At 38.8% G+C, this 25,399-nt stretch overlaps 1 protein-coding gene across 1 annotated transcript in view; it reads left to right on the top strand.

The window, feature by feature from the left end:
* EMP1 (epithelial membrane protein 1) overlaps positions 1-24,431 on the top strand; it is a 33,697-nt gene extending 9,266 nt beyond the window's left edge. The window contains exons 2-5 of the mRNA XM_032220629.1: positions 12,484-12,603; positions 22,014-22,110; positions 22,218-22,358; positions 23,825-24,431. Of these exons, the coding sequence (XP_032076520.1) occupies positions 12,526-12,603; positions 22,014-22,110; positions 22,218-22,358; positions 23,825-23,979 (471 nt within the window). The 5' untranslated portion in view covers positions 12,484-12,525 and the 3' untranslated portion in view covers positions 23,980-24,431. The remainder of the gene's footprint in view (positions 1-12,483; positions 12,604-22,013; positions 22,111-22,217; positions 22,359-23,824) is intronic.
* Positions 24,432-25,399: the final 968 nt, after the last annotated feature.

The following is a 25,399-nucleotide window of genomic DNA, read 5'->3' as shown; positions in this document are numbered from 1 at the left end:
TTTTGAAAGCCCTAAAAATTGGGATAATTTGACTTCAGGGGAATGCTGCTCCAGAAAAGGAGGGCAGCCCTTGATACGGCCTGACCCCATGTAGCCCCTGACAAGGCTTGATCTCATGCTCCCATCAAATGGCATTCCCTAGAAGGCACCATGTCTTCCAGATCTTAGCCAATGAGCAATTGGGAGTAAGGCTTGTTCTGGTCTGGAGCGAGAATGAGAAGCAAGGTCCTATAGATGTAGTTGAACTCCAACTCCCAAAAGCTGTAGCAAACATGAGAAAATTAGAATGTATGCAAGTACCACATTTTCCCAATTCCTTATGTAGCGTGTGAGGCAGCATATTTGTTATCAGAGTTGCCATAAGTTTCCACATACTACAAAAGTAATATTACATCATATTAGTTCATAGCTTGGATTTTCAGTGGTGCACACAAATCATAATGGGACACAAATGCAAAGTCATATACATGAGGAATTGCTAGGAATACAGTGATATTACTTAGAGAGAAGCTATACTTTTATACTTTTCAAAGGAATACTTAATCAGTAGTATCAAGTAGTACCAAATTTCCTGACAGTTAGAACAATTAATCAGTGGAACAGCTTGCCTCCAGAAGTTGTGAATGCCCCAACACTGCAAGTCTTTAAGAAGATGTTGGATAGCCATTTGTCTGAAACAGTATAGGGTTTCCTGCCTAGGCAGGGGGTTGGACTAGAAGACCTCCAAGGTCCCTTCCAACTCTGCTATTGTATTGTATTGTAAGTGTGTTCCCAAGTTCAGTTTTGCAATTCTGAGTGGCCTCTATAATTGCTAATCGCAAAAGCTGACACCATAGTTTCTTATTTGTTTTTACTGAAATTGCAAGAAAACTGTAGTACAACTCTAAAATAGACATATCATAAGAAAACCCTTCGAACTCCCTAAATTAAATCCACCCTCATGTGTAATACTACTTAGTCACTTTGTGGTTCTAAGTGGCTCTTTCCCATATTAAATGTGACTTGATCACCAAAGGTTTGCACACCCATGCGATAAAAAGTTATGCCTCTCACAATAAAGTGTAACACTCTTTTCTAAATATCAATCCTGTTCCATATCAGTACATTAAATCCAGCCCTATAATCTGTCTTAATGTTTCATCCTCTTTTTCTACTCTGATTTATTTTCCTCCCTCCCTCCCTCCCTGAAAGTGTCAAGAGCTCTAAAGCCTTTGGCTATATGTAAACCAGAAGAAAATCAGAATTCAACAGCAGCTTTTTCAAAAGCACTGGATGTGAATGATGCACCAACTTAATTTTGTCTTACTCTATAAAACTGGAGAAGGATATTTGTTTGTTTGTTTATTGCTATCCATCTCAACACAATGACTCATTTTATGGTTTGAAACTGGGAAGGAAAGATCTCTGTGAGGCTTTCTCCCACCGCCTTTCTTGTTCCCTGCTTCTTCCTTCTTGTTCCTTCATTGCTGCAAGTCTGGAGTAAAAGTGGGTGGGACCAGAGAGATACAATATTTTCCTCCCTGGTTGCTCTTGGCTACTTCCAGCCTCAGGCAGTTGCCTGCAGTTGCCTCCCTTCTAGAGATACTTGCATGACTTAATGCTTGACGGTTGTCACTTTCTGAGCAAATGTCAGCTGTATTTATTACTCTTCAGAAGAGTCATCCATTCTCCAAATGAATCATACTCACCAGGAAAGCAAGATGTAGCTCATGTTTTCCATCCGTCTAACCACGCAAGTAAAAGCAGAGTTATTCTTGCCAGGATGCTTTTCTGAGTATTGATTGGTGCTGTCCAGACTTGCTCACTGAGGGATTCCACTGCTCAGGTGGTTCATGGGCTTTCCTTCACCAAAAACTCTCCTTAAAAAACTAGCCAACACATGCTCAGTTGCCTTACTGGCATATCCTATTACCATATTGTTCATTGTGCACAAGTATGTGTACTCCTGAGAAGTTAGTCTACCCTCAGACTACTATATATAAACAATGAGTATATATTTAACTGTTTTTATTTACAGCTCATAAATAAAATGTCCTAAACGTTGTACGCATATTCTGGATATCCATTTTCCTTTTAAAATATCGAACTTGATGTAGCATCAGGATGAAGTGTCAAAACAGAGTCTACAAACTTTTGTAGTAGCCCATCTGTGGCTTTTCAGATGGGAACAAAAAGATCAGATTTGGCCAGAGTGTGTTGGAATTATGATTTGACTTCACTGCCTTCTCCTTTTGGATTAACACAATCTCACAATTTAGCAAGTTGCAGGAGTGGGAATAGAATTGGTGGTTTTTAAAATGAATTGATGAATTGCATAAAAATCATCAGAGGCTAATGATTTTTCCATCATATATTCTAGACTGAATTTATGATTTATCTATTTGTGAGTGACTGATAAAACTAATCAGTTACTTCCTATTCAAAGAAGAATAGAACGTGATTAATAGGCCGGTCAGAGGTTTTATTCGTAATTATTTTTGTGTTGCCTATTCAGTCTTTATACAAATCAGGCTACGTGACCATCTAGCTTAGTATTTTTCCTTGTTACTAGTAGCATTCCAGGGTCAGAGATAGATGAGTCTTCTCTTCTCATCTGCTGTTCATCTTCTGTTCCTGGAGATCCCAGAATATGGAATCTCCTGCATGCAAATCAGGTTCTAATGCTAATCTGTCACTCTGCTGTACTCTTCTGCGGCTCAGGAGAATATGATAACATGAATATAATTTCCTCCAAAATAAAGTAAATATAACTATCCAGTGGTGAAATTCATTTTTTTTACTACCAGTTCTATGGGCGTGGCTTGGTGGGCGTGGCAGGGGAAGGATATTGCAAAATCTCCGTTCCCTCTCCACTCTGGGGCCAGCCAGAGGGGGTATTTGCGGGTTCTCCAAACTACTCAAAATTTCTCCTACCAGTTCTCCAGAATCTGTCAGAATTTTGCCCCTGTAACAATCCCTTAATTACAGTGTTGCTGGAACCTACTTTAGTGAGCAGGTAGCATATGTACAAAGGCTATTTCATCAGAAACATGATTACAACAAAAAGTGACATACTTCAACTTCTTTCCTTTCTTTTCAGGGAGATGGGTGGCCTTGTATGACTTAAATGAGCCAGGACTCCCAAATAAAAGCCTGGTTTCAGTTAGCTGAATCGCATATTTTATTTAGGGCGGTCGCGGCACTCAGCACTTGATGTATCACAAATCTTACCATGTACAGTATTTGCTTTTGATTCATCACTTTAATTTCCAAATGTCCTAATACTTGATTTGCTCTGTTACTAATCCTGTTGACAAAGAGCTAACGTTTGGCCACTGAATCACATTTGTGAGGGAGGCAGAAGCAAATGCCAGGGGAAGGGGCTTCCTGACAAGAAGTACTGTTAATGCCATCTCTTCACTATGAAATACAAAATTGTAGAGGCCTGTAGTTAGTGTGCAACATAAAACTTTCACTCCTCCTTCTCCGTCAAATCCTGGCTAGTCAATCATAAAACCTTCCTTCCTTCCTTCCTTCCTTCCTCCCCTCCCTCCCTCCCTCCCTCCTTTTATTGCCATGCCTCTTTTATCTTCCCTACCACTACTTCTTTCTATTTATATATTATGAGTGTAAAGGGCATATCATGGGCAGACAACAAGGGAATGCTGCTGAAGATGAGGAGAAGATCATCTGGAGAGTTAGTGTGGAGTTGGGGCATTGCTGCTGAAAACCCAGTGATGCTCCTGGGGCCTCAGAATGTGATTTGGCAAGTGAAGGCACTTCTGGGTTTAAGGCTCTCTGGATGCCAAATAGGGTAGAATATGCCTCAGAAAACTACCCACAAGCAGAAGGATGGATGAATTACAAAAGGAACAACCTTGCAAATAACGGCTTTAGGGTGATTGGCTTCATACAGGCTAGTCTTACCCATCAGAAAATGAATAACTGGCTAGTTAGAAATAAGTCATTTATTGTAAGGTGAATCAATGAGGGTGTTCCCTTCCAGCCCCTATTTATATTTCACTATGTATGTGTTTGTGGGTGGGTGGGTGGGTGGGGTTAGTGGGAAGGGAGATGAAGAATACTTTAAAATAAAGCACTTGATTACAGCCCTCTCCTATGCCCCCTGAAAGCTTATAATTCATAATTTATTAAATTTATAAGCTACCTGTCTCACTCTCCTGAGTGATACTGGGTGGCTTACAATAACCTTAGAGGTATTGTTGAAAATAAGTATGATATCAGAAAATGGAACACTGCTTTGTAGACTCCAGTTCAATTTTGAAGCTCAAAGAAAATATGTGTATACGTATGTCAGGTATTTTCGGGGGGGGGGGGGAGATTCCCTAGAAATTCCGCCTTACTACATGGTTTTCTTTGATCAGAAGTGCTGTAGACTAGTGAGGGCACTTCTGTCTGAATGGTGAAAAGCATTTTGTTCCCAGGTAAGCTGATTTCACCCACCCCTTCCTCCCACTGAAATGAGAGGCACATATAATTATGCCTCTAAGAGGAATCCCTTCTGATGAGCAACTGCTAAAATGATGGGTGTTTTGAACTTTGCAAACACTCCTATGCCTTCTGCATCTATGCATCTTCTCAAGTTTTATGAATACCTCAGCTACCGTGAAGCTTTTCCTTGCTACCAGAAAGGCAGGGATGAGTTTTGTCATTGCTGTGGAAATGACTTTTTCCCCTTTGCCTTGCAACTATTTTCTCTATCCCATGGTCTAGGGCAGAGGTCTTCAAACTTGGCAACTTTAAAACTTGTGGATGTCCATAAATCTTAAAGTTGCCAAGTTTGTGGACCCCTGGTTTAGGGCAATACTCAGGCCTGACATCTTGTATACCAGGGGTGGGTTTCTCGCCCCGTTCCAACCGGTTCGGTTGGAACGGGGCCGGCGGCGTCCTCGTGCATGCGCGCGGTGCACGCATGCGTACTAGCGTATGTGCGATGCTCCAGATGCTCCTGGAGGATCACGTAGGCGCTGTTTGCGTCCTGCGCATGCATGGAAGCGCAGAACTCGTCAAAACCGGGTAAGGAGCACGCGCGGGCGGGCGGGTGGGCCCTTCGCCGTTCCCGGAAGTTACTTACTTCCAGGTTCGCCGACCAACCGGTTCGCAGGGACCGCCGCGAACCGGTTGAAACCCACCCCTGTTGTATACCATGAAATACTACTGTGGCAGGGCGACATCTGCTCACTTGTTGGTGTAAGTGGGAGACAAGGTTTTCTTCTATTATTATTTTGTCTCTTGAGAGGCACAGAAAACTTGGCCGAAAAGGAGCAAGTAGTTCTAGACAAGTTATTGTAGTATTGTGGGCATTAAAAAAAATCCTGCCTCAGGTGGAGTTAAACATCATCACACTTTCATTAGATTAAATTTCATCCTTGTCTTTCCATATATTTAATTTAATAAATTTTATTTCTTTTGAATAAGGAGATTTTGAAAACAGGTTTAGAAAAAATCTATTTCTATAAAACTAAAACTGTCACACAGCTCACAGAGTTGGTCAGGAAGGAATAGTGGAATGGAGAACATTGCTTTGTACTGGAACACCAAAATCTGCTTTGTACTGGAACACCAAAATCTATCAAATCATAGCCTGGTACAAACAACATATGTTTAACATTAAAAGAATTCTGAGTCCAAAAAACTGTTTTGAATACCAGAATTTACTGGAGCTTGCAGCAAATTCCAGTGCTTATTATCCCAAGCTTTATTCATGTCAGCAGTAAAATTTAAGGCATGAAGCAGATTGGTTGGTTTCTGCTATTGTTAAGCAGCTGGAAGCATGATATCCTTATAGAGCTATTGCAAATCACATCTATTGATAAATTCTGATCTAAATTCTGCACAGTAGCTGTGCAAATCAAAGAATGACTACACAACTCTTTTCTGTACTAGAGAATATAATTTATTCCTTTTTCTTCAGTCTACCCTTTCTATATGTATGAAAAATGCAAAACTTGCTAGGATTTCAGAAACCTTGCATTTCCAAGGGCTCCCTGAAGCATGTTATCAAACCTCTTTATGGGAAATAGACACTTGTAAATAAATATTGTGTATAGATAAATGTATAGCTCCTCTTTGAAATCTGAACGTTTAAGTTGGTGATTCCTGAAGTTTTTAAAAAAACAATCAACAGATGACTAGGGCATAGCATTAGCCTCATACTCCTGATATCCTTTCTTGATGAAGTTCAGCAAGTGGCTACCCAGAACTGACCTTCTTTGTGGTAGACAACTGCCTTTGGAATAATCTTTCCAATGAGGTATGCCTATTGCCATCTTGATTCCCTCTTCTGTGTCAGATATAGCAGAAGTGGTAGGGTAGAAATGTTTTCCAATAAATAGAGACAAACTAGACAGTTACAGGAAAGTTTTGCATCATAGAGACAAATAGCAAAGGTGTTTCTCATTATATATTCCCTTTTCTGGGGGAGGGGGGGGGTCTTTTCAAGAGTTCTTCTCTATGAATACATGTAGGAGTTGTTAGCAATGTTTCTTAGAAAAGAAAAATGCCAACAGGCTCATGATTTTGTTTTCACAGAATCAATCATTGTGGTTTGCGATACTGAATATAATGTTCTGTAGAAAATAAGCTACATTAAATCCCTCATTCCATAATTAAATATGGCTCGTCCACTACTACTATCATAGTTGGAATTCACAGAACAGGAGTGGATTTAAGCCACAATTACTGAGGAATAGAACTACCAATTAAGTAAATCAACAACTTCCTTGCCCTGAAGAATCACTATTTTGGGATAAGTGCCTCTTGATTGGATGGCTTCTGGGCATTTATTAAACGAATAGTTTTACCTGCAGTTATTAGATGAAAATGCATGTTTATGATGTCATCTCCTGCCATCACTGTAAACCTCCCATTTATTACACTGTACTGGGTGGTGGTGGTGGAGATAATGGAGCTGTAAGGCCAAAGCAATAGCAGGAAAATACAGGATGGAAGTACAGCTAGTATTCAACATGCAAGACCAGTAGATTTCAGCAGAAAGGAATTTAGGGGAGAAAAATGGCTTTGAGAATATATTCACAGAAGAAAATACCTGGATGAGAGCACAAAATATGTCATTTCTGTCTCTTGTTTCTATAATCTTGAGTGTTCTGTTTGGTTACTAATTTTGATGAAGGACAGCTAGAGAAGAAATGATAAAATTGGATAGACTTAGTAAAAATAATATCTTGTTCCAAAACAGGACAAATACATTTTAAAAACTGTTCTCTCATGCATGCAGGCCTGCAATTAAATGAAGAAAAGCAAATGGGTATGGTAGAATAAATGAGTAACACATGTGATTCTATAAATTTCTATGATTAAGGTTTCCATGAAATGCAATATTAAAGGAAATCTGCATTATTATATATTTTATCATCACAGCTATTCTGTTTTTTATTTTTTGATTACAGGCACAATGCCTGCTGGCAACAAAAATGGCACTAATACAGCTTTCTTCTCCACTGATTAAAGTTGCTTTCTTAACCATCTGTATTTAGGAATAAACCCTATTGGAAATAACAGAACTTATTTCTGAATAACGCATAGAGCTGCATAGCTAACAAATCGGAATGTATATCAGTGTTTATTTGTCACTAATTTGAAGCAGGAACCTAATATCAAGAAACATGTTTGGTTCATCTAGCCTAACATTCTCTTCCCACACTGATGGTAACTCTCCATGATTTCATAAAATAATTTCCCCCAGCCCTGCTAGGAGATAGCTGGGATTGTATTTGCAACCTTGGTAAGCAAAACAAGTTGTCTACCTCTGAATAGATCAACAGGAATGTCTGACTTTCAACTTTTAGAGCAATAGAAGCAACTACTAGTCTTTGTTGAGTTGCAAAGGAGGTAAGAGCAGCTAATAGCTGTTTCCTAAAATTGCACATTTATTTTAAATCTCTGTCATGAGTTATGCCATAGTTATTGTTTATCATTTTGCTACAATGATACTCGCCTATAAAGTTTTAGCATTAATGCATTTCCATGAGTGTGTAGTTCCACTTGCTTGTTTTGTATTCATGTTACTTATCAAGAATAATCAAGGTGGATATTTGTACTTTCCTGTTCATTTTTCTCAGTGTGCAGCTCATGAGATCCAGTTGCAAATTTGCTCCACCCCTAAAGCGATTATTTTGCAAGTGTCTCTCCAGTCCCAGCCTCTTATTTGCAGCTGTTTTTAGTCTGAGGGCAATGCTGCATAACAGCCTAAACTGCTAATCTGTCATGCCACGCCCAGCTGTTTCTTAAGGCAGAAATTCTTCTAAGTGCTCCTTATTAATTGCAATCCTATAAAATAGCATGGGGTTTATTTCATTCTAGGTTTAATATGATAATATTGTGATGGCATGCCACAGGTGGCGCGCAGAGCCCTCTCTACAGGAATGCCAGCCGTTGCCTCAGCCCAGCTCCACCCCATATGTGTGCACGCCTCCTGCTGGCCAGCTGGTCTTTGGGTCTCTGCCGTGCATGCAAGGGGGGCAGGGCACATGTGGGGGTGCATACACACATGTGCAGGGGAGGCAGGTTGCATGCATGAGGGACACTCACATTATATTTTGGGACCTTGCATGGTCCCCCACACCCCATTTTGGGCCTGGAAAGCCTCTTGCACCAATTTGGAAGCCAAAAATGGATGGGGGGGAGGCAGGGGGCATGTGAGCATGGAGGGTCATGAACACATTGCATTATGGGTATGGCCGTGCATGCTTTTGGCACGTGAAACAAAAAAATAGCCATCACTGTGATAATTTATCTGGTGATTCTCTATTTGTTGGTATGGCAGAGATGTCAGTAAGGCCAAAAGCATTGTCAGAGATGAAAAAATGCTAATGTAGTATCTAAGGAAAGAGGAAGCATATGTACATCTATCCCCCCCTTTTTTTAAGGCCATGAGACCAGAGATTCCAACACTGTCATGCAGGATTTAACATTTGCGTCTATATTGCTGCAGAATCATAGATAATTAAGATGTTGAGCTTTTTCCACTTCCTAACAAAAACACACTGCAGCACCATTAAGAAATCCCACAGATAATCACTAGTTGTTCAGTCAGGAAAGAATGGGAACATGAATCAACTTAATTACAAATAAATGACAGCTTTCTTCAGAAATGCACTGAGGCAGACTTATTGTACTAAAAAGAATTGGGTGGGTCCCACGTTATAAAGCCTGGATTGTTCTTCTGCAGAAAACTCCACAGTAACATCATTGATCCCTCTTCTCCAGCAACAGGTCTTCCTAAATGTCACTGCATCCAGTCTGATAGTAGCCTAGCATGTTCTCATGCAGATGCCAGCCATACTCTTGTACAATAAGCTTGCCATCTGGAAATATAACCAATGCAGGCTGTACATGGGGAGGCTGCTTGCTAGAGTGGTCACATACTCACAGATAAGTAGCATCTGCTAATGGAATAGCAAGGGTGGTAATAGACACCTTTTAAAAAAAACAGGACCATATTGCAACTACAATGCATTGGCTGCCAGTTTGTTGCCTTGAAAGCCCTCAGGTTGTTCTGATATATGAAACCAATTTCTATTTTACTTATTGAGTCTTTCTGAAGAACACATGGAGAAGGCTGAGTCTTAAACAAGAGTGAACAAACCTTCATGGAACTGACCATAGATTATGTGGAATACTTTGCCTTTTGTCGTCCAAATGATTTTTTCTTTAGGTATTTCCCATTTGCAAGATATTCTGGCAGGTTTTTGTCTCGCTGAACTGATTTAAAAAACAAACAAACCAGGACAAGATATATTTCTCTATTACTTAAGTAAAATCAGGAAGAACAGTTTATCCTAGGAAATTCAAACAAAAACTTACAATACATGTTAAGGTGGACATGTCCAGTAGTCCTAAAAACTCCATATCTCATTTAGTTGTGTTGACAAGGAGTCATGGAAGTTAGGGTCAAAAGCACCTGGAGATGCTTATGGAAGCATAGACATATGAAGATATTGCCATCACCAAGGAATTCATTGTACATAGGATGGTGGTGGGAAGAGAATCGTGCTTCCAGAATAATCCCACTTATTCTAATATTGCAATATCATGTCATATTTCCCTATCTTCCATTAAGTTTGCCTTGACTTCACCCACAATTTTGCAGGATGCAATTCCAAGCACAATACTTTGGTAACTGTAATTTTGAGAGTTTCATAATGAGATGAATATACTTTCAGTAAAATCCATCAACAAATGCCAACAACCCACTCCATGGTTGACATTAATTCTCATTAAGCTTACATGGCTGGGTTTTTTGGAAGATCAGGTCATTACTGAAATGAAATATGGTATCTGTCTGATGAGCATTGTTTTGCTCAGAGCAAAACCATAGATCTTTTCTTATTCCTACTTTATGTACAGAGATACAAAAGCATTATATGAACTTAGATAGAAAATGAAGTATTCAGATGGGATAAACAGAAGCCAAAACACATCAGAGGTGTGCAACCTTTTTTCTGGCAAGGCTGCCCTGGGTCTTTGAACAGTGTACTTGGAACTGCATTGCAAAAGAAAATTGTGGTTGAAATCAGGGCAAAGCATAATTTTAATTGGAATTTACATTTAATTAAAATTAAGTAGAGTTAATATATAATTTAATTTATTTCTTTTTATTTACGTGGCTGCCTACCTTAAGCAACTCTTAAGCAATGATATGATAATTTGTAATACAGAACATAGTAGTCATACAGTTATCGTTTTAACAGTTGCAATTTGGAAAAACTTTTAAAGTCCTTAGGTACTATTCTCAAGACATTCAAAAGACACATGTGACTTGGCCTTCATGCAAACTCTGCTTAACATTAGCCATTTACTATTGATAGACATTATATCATGCATAAACCAATATTTTTTGCTTGCAAAGTATTATTTGGTATGCTTGTGTATCATAGACTACTGAACCTGCATATCTGGATTGACAGGTCATTGTCTCTATAGGGAGGACCAGAGCTTTTAAACTGACTAAGCAATAACTTATTGCTCACTCCAAAGACCCTGGAAGTATAGCATGTGCTCAGAATAAAGAACTAGACCAGAAGAAAAGCCCCAACTATAAAGAGGAGAGAAAATCCTTTGTTGAGTTTGCTCTATAGTAATGAAAATAAAAGCAGGTGGATAAGCCCCTTCCAGGATTCTCCCAAGTTTGTTTGTTTCTTTATTTATAAATTTTATAGGCTGCCCCACCTTACCTCAAGGTAAGATTACTGCTTGCGGTACTTTTCCTTGTTCATGCCTGTGTTACCTTGTTTGCCAGGATGCCAGAAAGCTGGCTGGGGAATTCTGGGAGATGAAGTCCTAATGTTGCCAAGGTTAATTTAGAGGGAGCAAGGCAGAGCAAAAGTTGGCTAATGGAAAGCCAATGAGGCAGGGCAAAGTTTGAAAACCGGGTGAGATCTGAAATTAGAACAAGGTCTCATGGGAACACATGTTTTCTGGTTCACCGACAAATGCGTGATAGATATATGTACAAAACCGCGACAACAAAATCGCTAATTGATTTTTGACAATAGCGCGACGACAAATGCGTGATGACAAAATCGCGCATATGTACGTTATAAGCCTAACCCTAACCCTAACCCTAACCCTAACCCTAAAAAATTTGTGATTTTATTGTCATCGTGCTTTTGTCGGCGCGATTTTGACATCGTGAATTTGTGGGCGTGATTTTGAAGTCGCAGTTTTGTCGGCGCGCATATGTCTATCGTGCATTTGTCGGGTCATGATGTTTTCCATCTCTGCTTTAAATGAAGAATGGGATAAAATGTAGTAAACAGTAAAGAAATAGGATTTAAAGTAAAATGAATACAATAAAGGTTTACACCCCTATACATTTTCATAGATTTATTTATTTATTTAGGCTCCTTTTTCAACTATGTACGACTTTTACTCAGTGTTTCACTAACATCTCAAAATAATTAAATGGAAGATTTTCTTAGTACAGGTAGTCCTTGACTTACAATAGTTCATTTAGTGACCATTCAAAGTTACTGCGGTATTGAAAAATGTAAATTATGACCATTTTTCACAGTTACAACCTTTGCAGCTTCCCCATGATAATGTGATCAAAATTCAGATGCTTGGCAACTGACTCCTATTTATGATCCTTGCTGTGTCCAAGGTCATGCGACCACCTTTTGCAACCTTCTGAGAAGAAAAGTCAATAGGGAAGCCAGACTCACTTAACAACTGGGTTATTAACTTATCAGCTGCAGAGATTCACTTAACAACCATGGCAAGGAAGGTTGTAAAAATAGGGCAAAACTCACTTAACAAATGTCTCATTTAACAACAGAAATTTTTGGCTCAATCGTGGTCATAAGTTGACAGTGGTTGTTTGCAGATCCAACTTACTGCATTTTTTTTCAGATATTTTTAAAAAATATGTCCTTTGTTGCCTGCATAGAACTAATATTGAACCATGCTCTTACATTCAATGCTTGCTTTTTAGATTAACCTAGATCTGTTTCTCTCCCAAAGGCTTTTCTGCATCTGAGATTGTTCCTGAAGTGAAGAACCAAGATGTTGGTACTACTGGCTGGAATATTTGTGGTTCATATTGCCACTGTTGTCATGCTCTTTGTCTCCACTATCGCTAACGTAAGTAGCAAAACCTTCTCAGTGTTTCTGTTCTGCAGTAGCAGCCATAAGCTGTTGGATCTCCTCAACTTGGTTCAGATCCATGGCAAGCAATGCTTTTGCAATCAGAGGCTTTTCTGTGTTTAGGGGCATCTGATAGTTGTGGGCATCATGGTTGGGACAGGATGAAAGTATAAGGGTGAGTGATCAAGAATTTTCAATCCTGCTTCTATTTCTATGGGGCAAGAGTGAGATAAGGAGCACAACAGTTTTGAAAAAAGGCAAATGTGTGAATCTTACTGGGAGTTTTTCCACGTACAGTTTACTGATTACCTGGCTATAAAACAGTAAAAATCCTGTCACTCTAATAAGGCAGAGTAGGCTAGAGCTAGAGATCTTGTTGAGCCATGTGGTCTAAGCTGTCAGTCCCTTCATTTCCAGATTGGCAGCTTAGAGCACATGGCTCAACAAGATCTCTAGCTCTATTTTCCTAAATGCAGGATCTTCTAATAGTGTTAGACTTCCCCTTCTCCTTTCTTCCTGTCTTAAGAATCTAGGACTTACAGCGATTTCAGACATCACACTAAACTATGGATCTTTTAACTACATTAAATAAACGTGGCTAGTTTGTACTATACTGAGCCTTTAACCATAGTATGCAAACTACAATGCCTGTGATCACACAAGGCATGTTAAGACAAAACCAAATAAATCACATTACAGTTTTGGGTGTTGTGTGGACCAAATAGAATTGACTGTATCTGCAGAGTGACAGACATGGGAAGACAGGTCATATCTTCTTGATTTACACATTCTTAAAAGCCAGTTCATCAACCATATATTTATGCTGAACTACTTTCCCAAAACAAATTACCTCCAGAAAAAAGACAACAGACAACAGACTGGTTTATTTATGTGGGATAAGATTTCTAAATCTGGTTGTTCAAAATTACAAAAGAAGTAACGCCCTAAGGCTTGGCATATTCCCCATTTATTAACTGAAACAAAGCAACAATTCAAAACAGCCTAAAGGCGTGAAATAGAGATCATTCCATTCCCTTACCCTGATCCTGAAAACACCTGGACCCAGCCCACTCAGAAACAAGTTGAGTGAGTTAGGACATACTAGTTATAAGATGCTTTGCTCTCCCACCTGCCAGACAGTCTGTTGTATAATTACAAGGTCTTTCCTGGCTTGTCTGTTTTGGAACCATAAAACATTCTCATGAACTCTTTGGCAAAGCCAAACTCAATGGGGAAGAGAGGGATATATCATTTGGCAGACTTCTTGGTTTGTATGACAGATCTAGCGTGGTTCCTTCCTGTCCATGCCGAAACACTGTGTACTCTCCCAGTTTCAAGATTACCGGTTTCTGGAACTTGACAAATACAGAGCAGCAAAGGCAAAAGCACAATAACACCTAGTAACAAAGGATGTATTTTACACATTTCTGTGTTGTCATTTCTAAAACTAAATTAATAAATGTGGTTGAATTAATGCAAAAGAAAAATATAAACCAGTATTGATGTTGTTATTTTAAATAGCTAGCTATATATTTTATCAGTCATCCACACTCCACACTCTGATGTTTTCCAGATGTGTTGAGCACTAAAATTGTTAAAATAGGTTCTATGACTACATGAACATTAGCACTGAGTGGAGCGTGCTAGTATCTCTCTTTCTCTAGAGAGAACCAACTCACAGGTGTCAAACTCGCTGTGTCACATTGCTGTGATGTTTTGTGACATTTTCTCCATTCACGGAGCTGGGACAGGTGTGGCCTGAGCGTGATGCATCTGGCACGCAAGTCACCAGTTTGACACCCCTGAAAACCAGAGGTGGTATTCAGCTGGTTAGCGAGAGTTCGCCCAAATTGGTGGCAGAAATTTTGCCCAGTTCAGAGAACCGGTAGCAATGGCTGGCTGGCCTCACCCCTGAACCAGTCTCCCTGTCACCGGTTGCTCACCACACCCATTTGGTTGCTGCTTGCTTGTGCTGCCTTTTTGCATACCGGCTTTCAAAGAGGCTGGCAGCTGACCGTAGGCCGCTGAAAAGTCCTCCTGTTGACGATGGCTGTCATCGCCATCTTCTTTGCGCATGCGCATCCCATTGCTTTGCAAGTCTGCAAGGCAATGGGACTTCCGGACTGGACCAGCTGCTGCAGAAGGTAAGCAACCTTCAGTAGTTGGGGAGGAAACGAGGAAACAGGGGCAACTAACAAAAGGGAGGACAGGGGTAGACAGGGAAAAATCCTTAAAATCTTTTCCTGTGGGCGGGGCTAGGTGGGGGAGAATGTGACTGAGTGGGCATGAGTGATGTCACATTGGTCAGGCCCACTCAGTCACATGTTCCCCACCTAGCCATGCCCACCGAACTGGTAGTGAAAATTTTTGAATCCCATCACTGCCCTGTACTACGTGGATAATCCAAAAAATAAGTAAAAATGGATTTAATTCTTCCTCTCAAAGCTTTAACTTTTATTTCCCCATCTCCTATCAAACTGTGACAAGTAGAGTAGCAGTATTCATTTCCAATATTATTACAGAAATGTATTTTGTGCATTAAAAAATCAGTAACAACAGCAACGATATGGTAAATTAACTCATTTTGATTAACTGAACTCTTTTAAAATCTTCAGTTTATGACTGATTAGGTCTGCTTGCATTCACATACACTATTAATACTATACCATATAATGAATCTGTATAACTATTTTTCTTTTGACTGTGTCATGTACCAATTTTACTTGCCCTCTGTGATAATTAAAAACCAATAGAATTAAGCTTGCCCTTGCTGGCTAGATTAGCACTTCATGGAATCCGTTTTGCTGCATCTTGCACTGAGCAAGAGGTTAAACTAAATGACCTCTGAGGTGCTTTCCAACTCTGTAATTTTGTGATTCTATGACTGGGAATTACCTGTAGCAGAACAGGATTCAAAGTTCGGGAATGTTGGCTGGGAATTCTGGAAATTAAAGTCCACAGATCTCAAGGTTGCCATGGTTGAGAAAAATTGGTCTAACCTCTTTGCAAGACCCCTCATAGAGCCATCTTCTTCTAAATTTGTCCCTTCCACTCTTCCAAAATATTGAGCTTGAAAGCCTTGTTCCTAGAGCATCAAATAAATCAACCAAGAATCAGAAGAGAAGGAAGTCTAGATGTCAGGATTGGATCATCATACATAGCTTTCTTCTGATCAGTATTTCTTTCAATAATTAAATGCATTATTCCAGGAAATGGCACAGATAAGATTTTTTTTTTTTTGTAGATTTTATTAATATTTGTAGGCCGCCCTTTTCCCTGAGGGGACTCAGGGCGGCTCACATAAAATCGGGGAAGGGGAATACAGACATTAAGATAAGACATATAATAAAATAGTAAACAACATACATTCATCATTCGGGAGGGGAACTATCCTTGTCCCCAGGCCTGACGGGCGAGCCAGTTCTTCAAGGCTGTGCGGAAGGCCTGGACGGTGGCGAGGGTGCGAATCTCTACGGGGAGCTCGTTCCAAAGGGTCGGGGCTACTACTGAGAAGGCCCTCCTCCTTGTAGTTGCCAGCCGACACTGGCTGGCCGATGGTATACGGAGGAGGCCTAATCTATGTGATCTTATTGGTCGCAGGGATGTAATTGGCAGAAGGCGGTCTCTCAAGTATCCAGATCCACTGCCATGTAGGGCTTTATGGGTGACTAATAGCACCTTGAAGCGCATCCGGAGATCGACAGGTAGCCAGCGTAGCTCGCGGAGGATAGGTGTTATGCGGGTGAACCGAGGTGCACCCACAATCACTCGCGCGGCCGCATTCTGTACTAGCTGAAGTCGCCGGATGCTCTTCAAGGGCAGCCCCATGTAGAGCACGTTGCAGTATTCCAGCCTAGAGGTCACAAGGGCCCGAGTGACTGTTGTGAGAGCCTCCCGATTCAGGTAGGGTCGCAACTGGCGCACCAGGCGAACCTGGGCGAATGCCCCCCTGGTCACAGCCATTAAAGGGTGGTCAAACGATAGCTGTGAGTCCAGGAGGACTCCCAAGTTAAGGCATTTTTAATGTAAAAAAAGATAGATAAATGCCTCCCCACCCCGTAAATTCCAAAAGGATTTTTTTCATTTTGTGCAAAAAAGACAGCCCGCCCCCCCAACTCTTGGTCAGGAAGTAAAGAATTTCTCAAAAGTAGGCTTGAGATAATTGTACCCATTAAATTCTGTAGTACTTGGCATTTCGGGCCAAGTTGTAGAAATTCCTCTGAACAAAATTTGCATGCATTTTAAGTTTTGTTTAATTTGTTATGATTGACAAAAGATAAGAAGGCCAAAGAAATGTCAAGAAATATCAACAGTAACAGGATGAGCCCCTGCACATAAACAGAGAGAAAACTCCACTCCCTTCATGCTCTGAGAATTTTACCTAGTTGGCTAATGAAACTTCTGCAAAAAAACCCAAATACCAAACACACACACACAACTTCAGGGAACACCAAGGAATCTACAAATGTAAAAAAATGCTATAATGTCACGGATATGCAATAATATCTGTATTTATAAATGTTAGTATGTAATTTGATCACCAAGTAGCCTTTTGAAACATATTTTATTTTTAACACTTGCAGAATTTAAACTACTTAGTTTAGTATTTAGATACAGTTCACTAAAAACAAACTTCACATGGACACACATATATACACACATACATGGGCAGGCACAGATACACAAATCAGGAAGAGTCTATTAACACTTCAAATTAACATATTTTATTTACAAGGCATAGGTCTTTGGGAACTATGGCTCAGTATTTGATACTGAGGCTTGTGAAGTGTTATGTCTTTTAATAAAATGTGTTAGTCTGGAAAATGATCCCAGAGTTGTCCTGATTTTTGTCTACCATACACTAGCATGGCCTTTCTCTTACTAGAGATATAAAAAACTAACTCAGCACAGGCTAGAACAGGCTTTTCTGATATTTATGATTGCCCTTGGTGACTGTGTGAATAGGTTTTGAGGTCCACTGTTTTTTTTTCTAATTGAGCAGGAATTGCCTTGTAGACTCTCTTTCTCTCTCTCTCTCTCCCTCTCCCTCCCTCCCACCTCTCTCCCTCTCTGTTATATTAAAAACCTTTCATGTTTAAGTTGATTGATACTTCAAAAGAACCAGGGTTAAAAGTGAAGCAACCTGATCTTATTTGGTTCCCTCCTGATGTGCTAAAATTTCCACAATCCAAAGTCTACATAGCTGGTAATGTGGCTTGAAGTCCAGTGATGATCAGGTTGGGAAGATAAATTTAAGATGGTTTTAGTTTTGTTAATCTCAATAAAATAACAAGCCATCAAATTCTTTTTCCTTTACAATAGTATTTCACAATTATTGTTATTCCTTTTATATTTCAGTAAAGTTAATGTATGGTTGATTTGATGTTGGAGACATTAGCTCTAAACTACATAATTTCCCTTATGTTCTCTTAATTAGACTAATCTCAATAAACTCACAATAAGGATAACCCTCAGGAGATAAGCAAATAAGAGGGAACAGTCCCCCCCCACAATTATTTATTTTATAATGGTTCAATAGCATGGTTGAGCAATTCTGGGGGTAATGGGGAAGTACTTGTGGCTTTAAAAAAACTTCTGGTAAAAGATTCAAAATTCAAGATTCTTTTCCCACCACTTCCTTTGGAAAAGAAAACAGTGTACTAAAAAAAAATCAGCCGTGGACTGATTTTCAATGACCCACACCCAATGTTGCATGAATAGGTATACTTATTAGAAAAGAAGCCTCATTGGATTTCACAGCATTGACTCTGGACTGCTAGCTGACGAACGGTAGAAGTGAACTAAGCAGAAAGACAGTGGAATGTGTTACTCATTGTTGCTTTGGCCACGCTTATATTTACATATCAACTGGCTCCTTTGCTTTAGTTTATGATGACATCTGCTGGATACTTCTATCTGAAGCAGCCTACTTATTTTATACACACTCATACACACACATGGCACACAAGCCAACATACTATTGAACAAAAACAGGAAAGATATTCAGAAGCCAAAAAACTCAGGAAACCATAATAGGTTCTTTGTTTTCTCAGCACTCTGTTGTTCCAGTATTTGGCATTTATCCCCTCACATCAGAAATCCATGAGAATAGAATAGAGAGAGAGAAATGTAGGGATATCTTTGTTGTATGCATTCCAGATTCTCATGACTCTCATTTGAATATGGAAGATAGCAAATGTGCAGTTAGATTTCTCCCCAAGGATCTCCTCTAAAATATTTTATGAAGTAAGAGGCTGGAACAAAAGTACTATGTCCTTTACTGTGTTTCTCCATGTTTTCTCCTTCAGATTTTCTTAGACCAAATGGGCCCCTATCAACTGTTTGGGTATCATTGAAGTACTCAGCTTAATTACTTTTTTATGTAAATAATGCATATTTAAAAAAAAATCTCAGGAACACTCAGTTACATTCATCTGGATAGGTTTTACAAGGAATAAAACCCAAGAAACCATTTTCATGTTGCAAGTTATAAGAATTCACTGCTGCCCCTCCTATACCCTTTCTTAAAGTAATACTAAGATCTATATCTTAGACTAGGCTTTGAAAAATTGATGCCCATATATCTCATTAACCTATATTAGGTTAATATTATAATGTTTGCAGACATTATATACAGTATATATGATGTCTGCAAACCTAAGAATCAGGCAGCCTCCAAAATCATAAAGGAAATTATATAAAGAAATAGACAACTGTATTTTCATTTGTTTCAATGGCTCTCCTCTAAATAAATCTGCTCTAAATGGATCTCTATTCTGCTCACTATAACCTAGAAGCATAGAAAATATAGTTCTATCCTAAGGGGTCAATATATAAATGAAATGGTAGCTAACATATCAAATTACATTAAAAACATTTTTAAGATACAAATGCACCAAAAAGCAAATAACTTTGACCCTGCTTAGCTCACAGAGAAAATCCAGTTGAAGGACTGCAATATTCATGACATCAGAAGTATGACCTTTTTCACCACATTCTCAGGGCATCTAGCATCTAATGCTTCCTAAAGGATACTTGTTAATAAATTATTTGCACTCTTTAAAATCTGGGAATGTGGCTGCATTGTAATTGAGAACTCTCAAAGACCGTTCATGGAGCAGCCAGTTTGGCTTCTGGTATTAAGGCAACCGCAAAGGGAACAGTTCATCTGTGGTGGAGGGAGGGAAGTCAAAACAGGCAAGGGAGGGGCAAAGATTCATGTGATTTGCACTACATTTTTTGTGGCTTGACCCCCTCTCCTGTTTATGCCTATGAATGGGAGGGTTTCAGCCTTCTGTATGATTTATAAATACATTGTGTTACAAACAGAATAAATGCAGCAAGGATTAACATATATTATTGCAAGAGATGATGAGGCAAACTTTTTTTATTTAATTCAGTGTCATGGCTTCCTGAATTTGCTGTTCTAAATTTCACTGGCTTGATAATCATAGTTATTCGATTGCAGTTCTCCAATAAGCACAACATCTGGTAAAACCTAAACTCGAGAATCTCTGTTTTCTTTTTTGAAAAAAGTTAATCCTATGTTTCTGACTTGCTGAGGAAATAGATCCAAACCCTGTGAACAGAAGGCTGAGGAGCATGTGAAGAGATAAGTTAGCTCTTGTGAAATAATCTCTAGGAAGGGATCATACCTAGTGGAACAGTAGTAGTTACAGAAACAGTTATAGATGACCTATTCATGGTCATCTATTTGGGTTCCAATTAGACCCTTTTCTAATTGAAAATGATCAGGTACAAGATGATGTAAGAGGCTTCTGCTTTAAGCCATTGAGACTTATTGTCAGAACAGAAAATACTGAACACTTGATGAAGAAATAGGTCAACTAGTACAAGACAGTCCTTCATACCTAGTGTACAAGGGCAAACACTATCAGTTGGAGCAACCATCACAAACCATATATATGGTATATGATTGTATTAAGGTGCTGAAAGTCAAAGTTGATTCATTTGCACTATCTGGGACAAAGCAGTAAATATGTCTTCCTATCACAAGCCAAGAAGCCCAAATCTCAAGAGAGATAAATATGATAATAGCTATCACTTTAAATGCTTCAAGAGAGATGTAGATATTTCAGGAAGGCATAGCTATTGGTGACTAGTAGCCTGGGTGGCTGTAAACTGTCTCCAGAATAAATGCAGCATACTGTACTTTAGACACTAGCCTCTGGGAAACAACAATGAAAAGAACTGTCTCATAAATTTCTCAGATGAAACAGACATGACACTGTGTGATACAATGCTGGAGTAAATAGCCCTTTGGTTTAATCCAGCTGGCAGCTCTTAGGTTTCAATGTTCTCATTTTATACCCATTGAGTTTCTTTCCCCCAGTTTCTATATCTTAGATCAGGATTGGTTTCAAACATTTCCAAATTTGCCACAACAGCAGAAATCCCAATACTACTTTGTAAGTAGTTTGAACATAACAAGCTTTTTAAAAAATAAATATTTTATAAATAGCCATTTCACTTGTTGGAAACCAATCTCCTCTCCTTCCCCAAGAATAAAATAAACTCAAAATGGACTTTCTAGATGAGCTTCTAATTGGGACTTGCTAATTACATTATTTTCTGAGCAACAATAACTATTGAATAAAGGCAAATACATTGTAATGAACAAGAACATACATTCAATTTCTCAGTGACTAAGATTGTTGGCCATGCAGGTACAAAGATAGCCAGGGAAATGATTGAAACCTGGGAAATGGGCTCTTTGTCAGTCAACAGGAGTACTGATTTACCACCAGCTTATCAGTACCTAGGAGCCAAGGACTTGGCAACACAAGGAAACAACAGCAAATAGCCAGCCATCAACACACCAATTAACCAATAGGAAGGCACCACATAAATATGACCCATATAATAGCCCAAGGCACACATTATAGTAGAGAGAAGTTCCCTGAGGATGGGCTCCAGCATTAAAACCTGGAAGACTAATCCTCTGGTTCCAGTGACCAACCCAGATTGGATCCTGCAACAACAACTATTTTCATAAATCTTGTTTTTTTGTTCAGATAAATCATTCTATTATACATCCCTACAAAATCAATGTTAAATTTCACATCAGTAATTGCCTTCTATTTTGGCAAACTCTTTTTTCTAAGTTTATATTATCTTAAACATATCACATTTTGCAAGTATATGTATTCTAATAATCACATATTATTGTACGTGCATTGTTGGAAAAAAAACCCTCTAATATCTGTTACATGTCAGCATAATCCAAAATGTCTTTTGGTACAAAAACATCACCCTTTTTGGAAAACCTAGTACTTATTGATGACAGTTTTGCAAAAGTTCAGCTAAACTGGCTTCCACTTTTAGCTTGATGTCAGTTCCTGAAGGGAAGAAATCCAAATATTAAAGCTTCTTCTGCTTTATTTTAGGTCTGGATTGTTTTTCAGAAAACAAACTCCTCAGGGCTATGGAAGCTATGTACAGAAATCAATTGCCAGGACATTGTTGTTCACAATGATGACTTGGGTAATATACTGTTTATTTTTATCTATGGATATTGCTTTAATGGTATATTGCTATACATTGAACTCCTGCATTCCTTTCTTACTCTCTTCCTTGCCTTGTGTCTTTAGCTGCCCTCAAGGCTGTGCAGGCTTTCATGATCCTGGCCATCATCTTTTCCTTCGTCTCTTTGGTCATGTTTGTGGTACAGCTCTTCACCATGGAGAAGGGGAAACGCTTCTACATCACTGGAGCCATTATGCTGATTTGCTGTAAGGAAAACCATTGTCTATAGTAGCAGACTGGAAATCAGTCCAAAATACTGGAGAAGGGTGGTATACAGTTATGATATGTAAACATGACAAAATAACAGAGTTGGAAGAGACCTTGGAGGTCTTTTAGTCCAACCCCCTGCTCAAGTAGGAAATACTACTAATACTATGTGAAGTACTTTTATGTAGTACTTCATATAGTTTTATTGGATCCAAGAGGCACATAGTTCATTGCTTAAATAGTAAAATATTTATCAGAAATAAGAAAATAGAAAACCAAAGTGTAAACATAAAGTCTTCTTTCTTTGATAGCTGTTAAGGTACCAGGAAAAATTCCACATGGAGGGTATTTTATAATTGTGAAGGCTACTGATGAAAAGGGTCTTTCATCATGGTTACCTTCTATACTTTTTTTCACTTGGGGAACTTTGACAAGTGCTCCAATGTTAAAAAAAACCCATTCACTATATGTGGAAATAGATAGTATCTTCATTGACAGGCTACAGAAACAATTACATTACTACAGATATCAGGGGCCTACCATAAAGAAGAAAGTATAATAATTCCAAGGCATTCAGATCGACTTTATCTATATATAAGAGACTATACGTAAAGGTAAAGTTTCCCCTGCACATGTGTGCTAGTCGTTTCTGGCTCTAGGGATGGTCTCATCTTCGTTTCAAAGCCGAAGAGCCAGCGCTGTCCGAAGACGTCTCCATGGTCATGTGGCCGGCATGACTAAACACCAAAGGTGCATGGAGAACTGTTAGCTTCCCACCAAAGCAGTCCCTATTTTTTATTTGCATTTTTATGTGCTTTCGAACTGCTAGGTTGGCAGAAGCTGAGACAAGTAATGGGAGCTCACTCCGTTATGCGGAGCTAGGAATTTGAACCACTGAACTGCAGACCTTCTGATCGACAAGCTCAACCTCTTAGCCACTGAGCCACCACATCCCTCCATAAGAGTCTATAGAAATATTTTATATTGAGTCCGAGACAATCTTTTTTAGACCAACTCAAGATTACAAAGTAGCATGCAGGCATTGGAGTTTCCAAGAACTTTTTTATCAGGCATGTTGATAAGGAAGGGAAAAAAGACAGAAAAAATGGGTAAGGGAAATAATGTGTTCAGCGTTCAGGATATCAGCTATGGCTCTATATGGAATGACTGCAGACATGCAACTGAGTCCTATCAACTGAGTGTTAGGTTCTGGATTTGATTAAAAGAAAATCCATCTGATAAGGTAATCATAAACCATGTGCCTCAAAACAAAATATATATTTATTTTATAATAACAAAGCAGTTGGATTTTTTTCAATATTCACTTAAAGGAAGTTAATCCTTTTCTTTCCAGTTCTTTTCACTGTGAAATCTACAATTGTTTGGATAAACTAAAGTTTTAAAGTGTCTTCCCAATTTTACTTTATTTTATTATTTATTTGCTTGCTTGCTTTTGTTTTCACAGGGCTGTTTATTTTGATTGCTGCCTCGATCTATACTGCCCGATTTAGTCATTATTATGAAGACAGTCACCCTGGATATTCCTTTATACTTGCCTGGATCTGCTTTTGCTTTAGCTTTATTATTGGGATCCTGTATCTTGTACTCAGGAAAAAATGAGAGTTGTCAGAGTGAAATAGAGAGGGAAGATTAGAAATTAGGGGACTTGTGGGAGGGTTATGAACTCACTTTGCTATGAGAAGTTTGCCAAAAATAATGAATACACTACTCACCCAATATGCCGAAACACTGAAAACTCCACAAGAGAGAATTGCTATAGACTCTCTCCTGTTATGAATTTAAGACCACGAAGATGGTTGAAGAATCTTCAGCTTAGAGAGGTGGTATTTCTCAGACTCCATTCAAAGGCCTCCATCTTCTCCTTCACTGACAGCTGAAAAGTCAGAAATAAATAAGTTGCTCAATTTCCTTCTTGATCCTTCAGCAGTATGACATATCACCCATGAACATTATCCACCCATTTCTAATAATCCAAGAAGGTATCATGAAGTGTGACACTAAAAGTATCAACCTCCCTTCCAAATTAAGCAGTGTTAGAGCTGGCCACATTATGAAGTAAAATGAGGTCCTTGCCTCAGTCATCTGATGCTAAAGGACAGCAACGAAGTACTGGGTGACAGAACTTTTTAAACTAACCAGCATCTCCTAAGTCATCTAACTGTTCCATAACCAGTTCCATTTATCAACTTGTCTATTTTCCAAATTTTGGATGGGAGAGATGTCACTTCATTGTAAAATCTCATTTTCCTCCCTACAGAAATTCATTGGAATTAAAAAATATGAAATGTGAAAAATAAACCTGTTTGAATATTATCTAAATTGTACCCTTTAAATTTAATGTTTTAAAATATTTAATTTCCACTCTTTATTGTCATATAAAGAAATGGAGCTGCTGTTGTTGAAGAAGATAGAAGGCAGTAGCCTTTGGGGAATGAAAAAGAGGTGAATGGTAAAGGAAGATGAGAGAAGGTGAAGAAAGGCAAACAATATTCCTAATTATAAAGCATGTCATTAAGATATTCAACTTTTCAGCAAAACTGGATACATTCATTTTACAAAGCTATACTATGAAGATAGAACTGTTGGGTCCATAAAGTTTGTGTTCTTCAAGCTGTCAATCCTTGAGGCATTCAACTCTGGCTCATGTGATCTCATCTCCCAGCATCAAATTAGATTTAAAAAATTCTCATTTCATTGAATAGAATGGGGGATGGGGGTGGAACATTGTTAAAGTGGGACTTTCAATATTGGAACTTGCATTTAAACAATAATATATAATGTATGTTGGAGGCAGACCTTAATATTGCATTGGTCAAGAAAGAAATTATTTGTACTATAAAACAGGTTCCTGAGTCAGAATTCTGTGATAATAGAAACAACGCTTCTGTTTTGTGTGCGTATGTACTCATCTTAAACCTCCCCTTGTTTTTATTGCATATAGTTTGTCTCCCAAGACATAAGAAGACCGGCTAATTAAATTTTGCAAATAGAGGGCCAAGCAGAAAATTGCTATATTAAA

Source organism: Thamnophis elegans, chromosome 7 (genome assembly GCF_009769535.1).
Source record: "Thamnophis elegans isolate rThaEle1 chromosome 7, rThaEle1.pri, whole genome shotgun sequence".
Classification (NCBI taxonomy): domain Eukaryota; kingdom Metazoa; phylum Chordata; class Lepidosauria; order Squamata; family Colubridae; genus Thamnophis; species Thamnophis elegans.
This window is presented reverse-complemented; position numbering and strand designations above follow the sequence as displayed.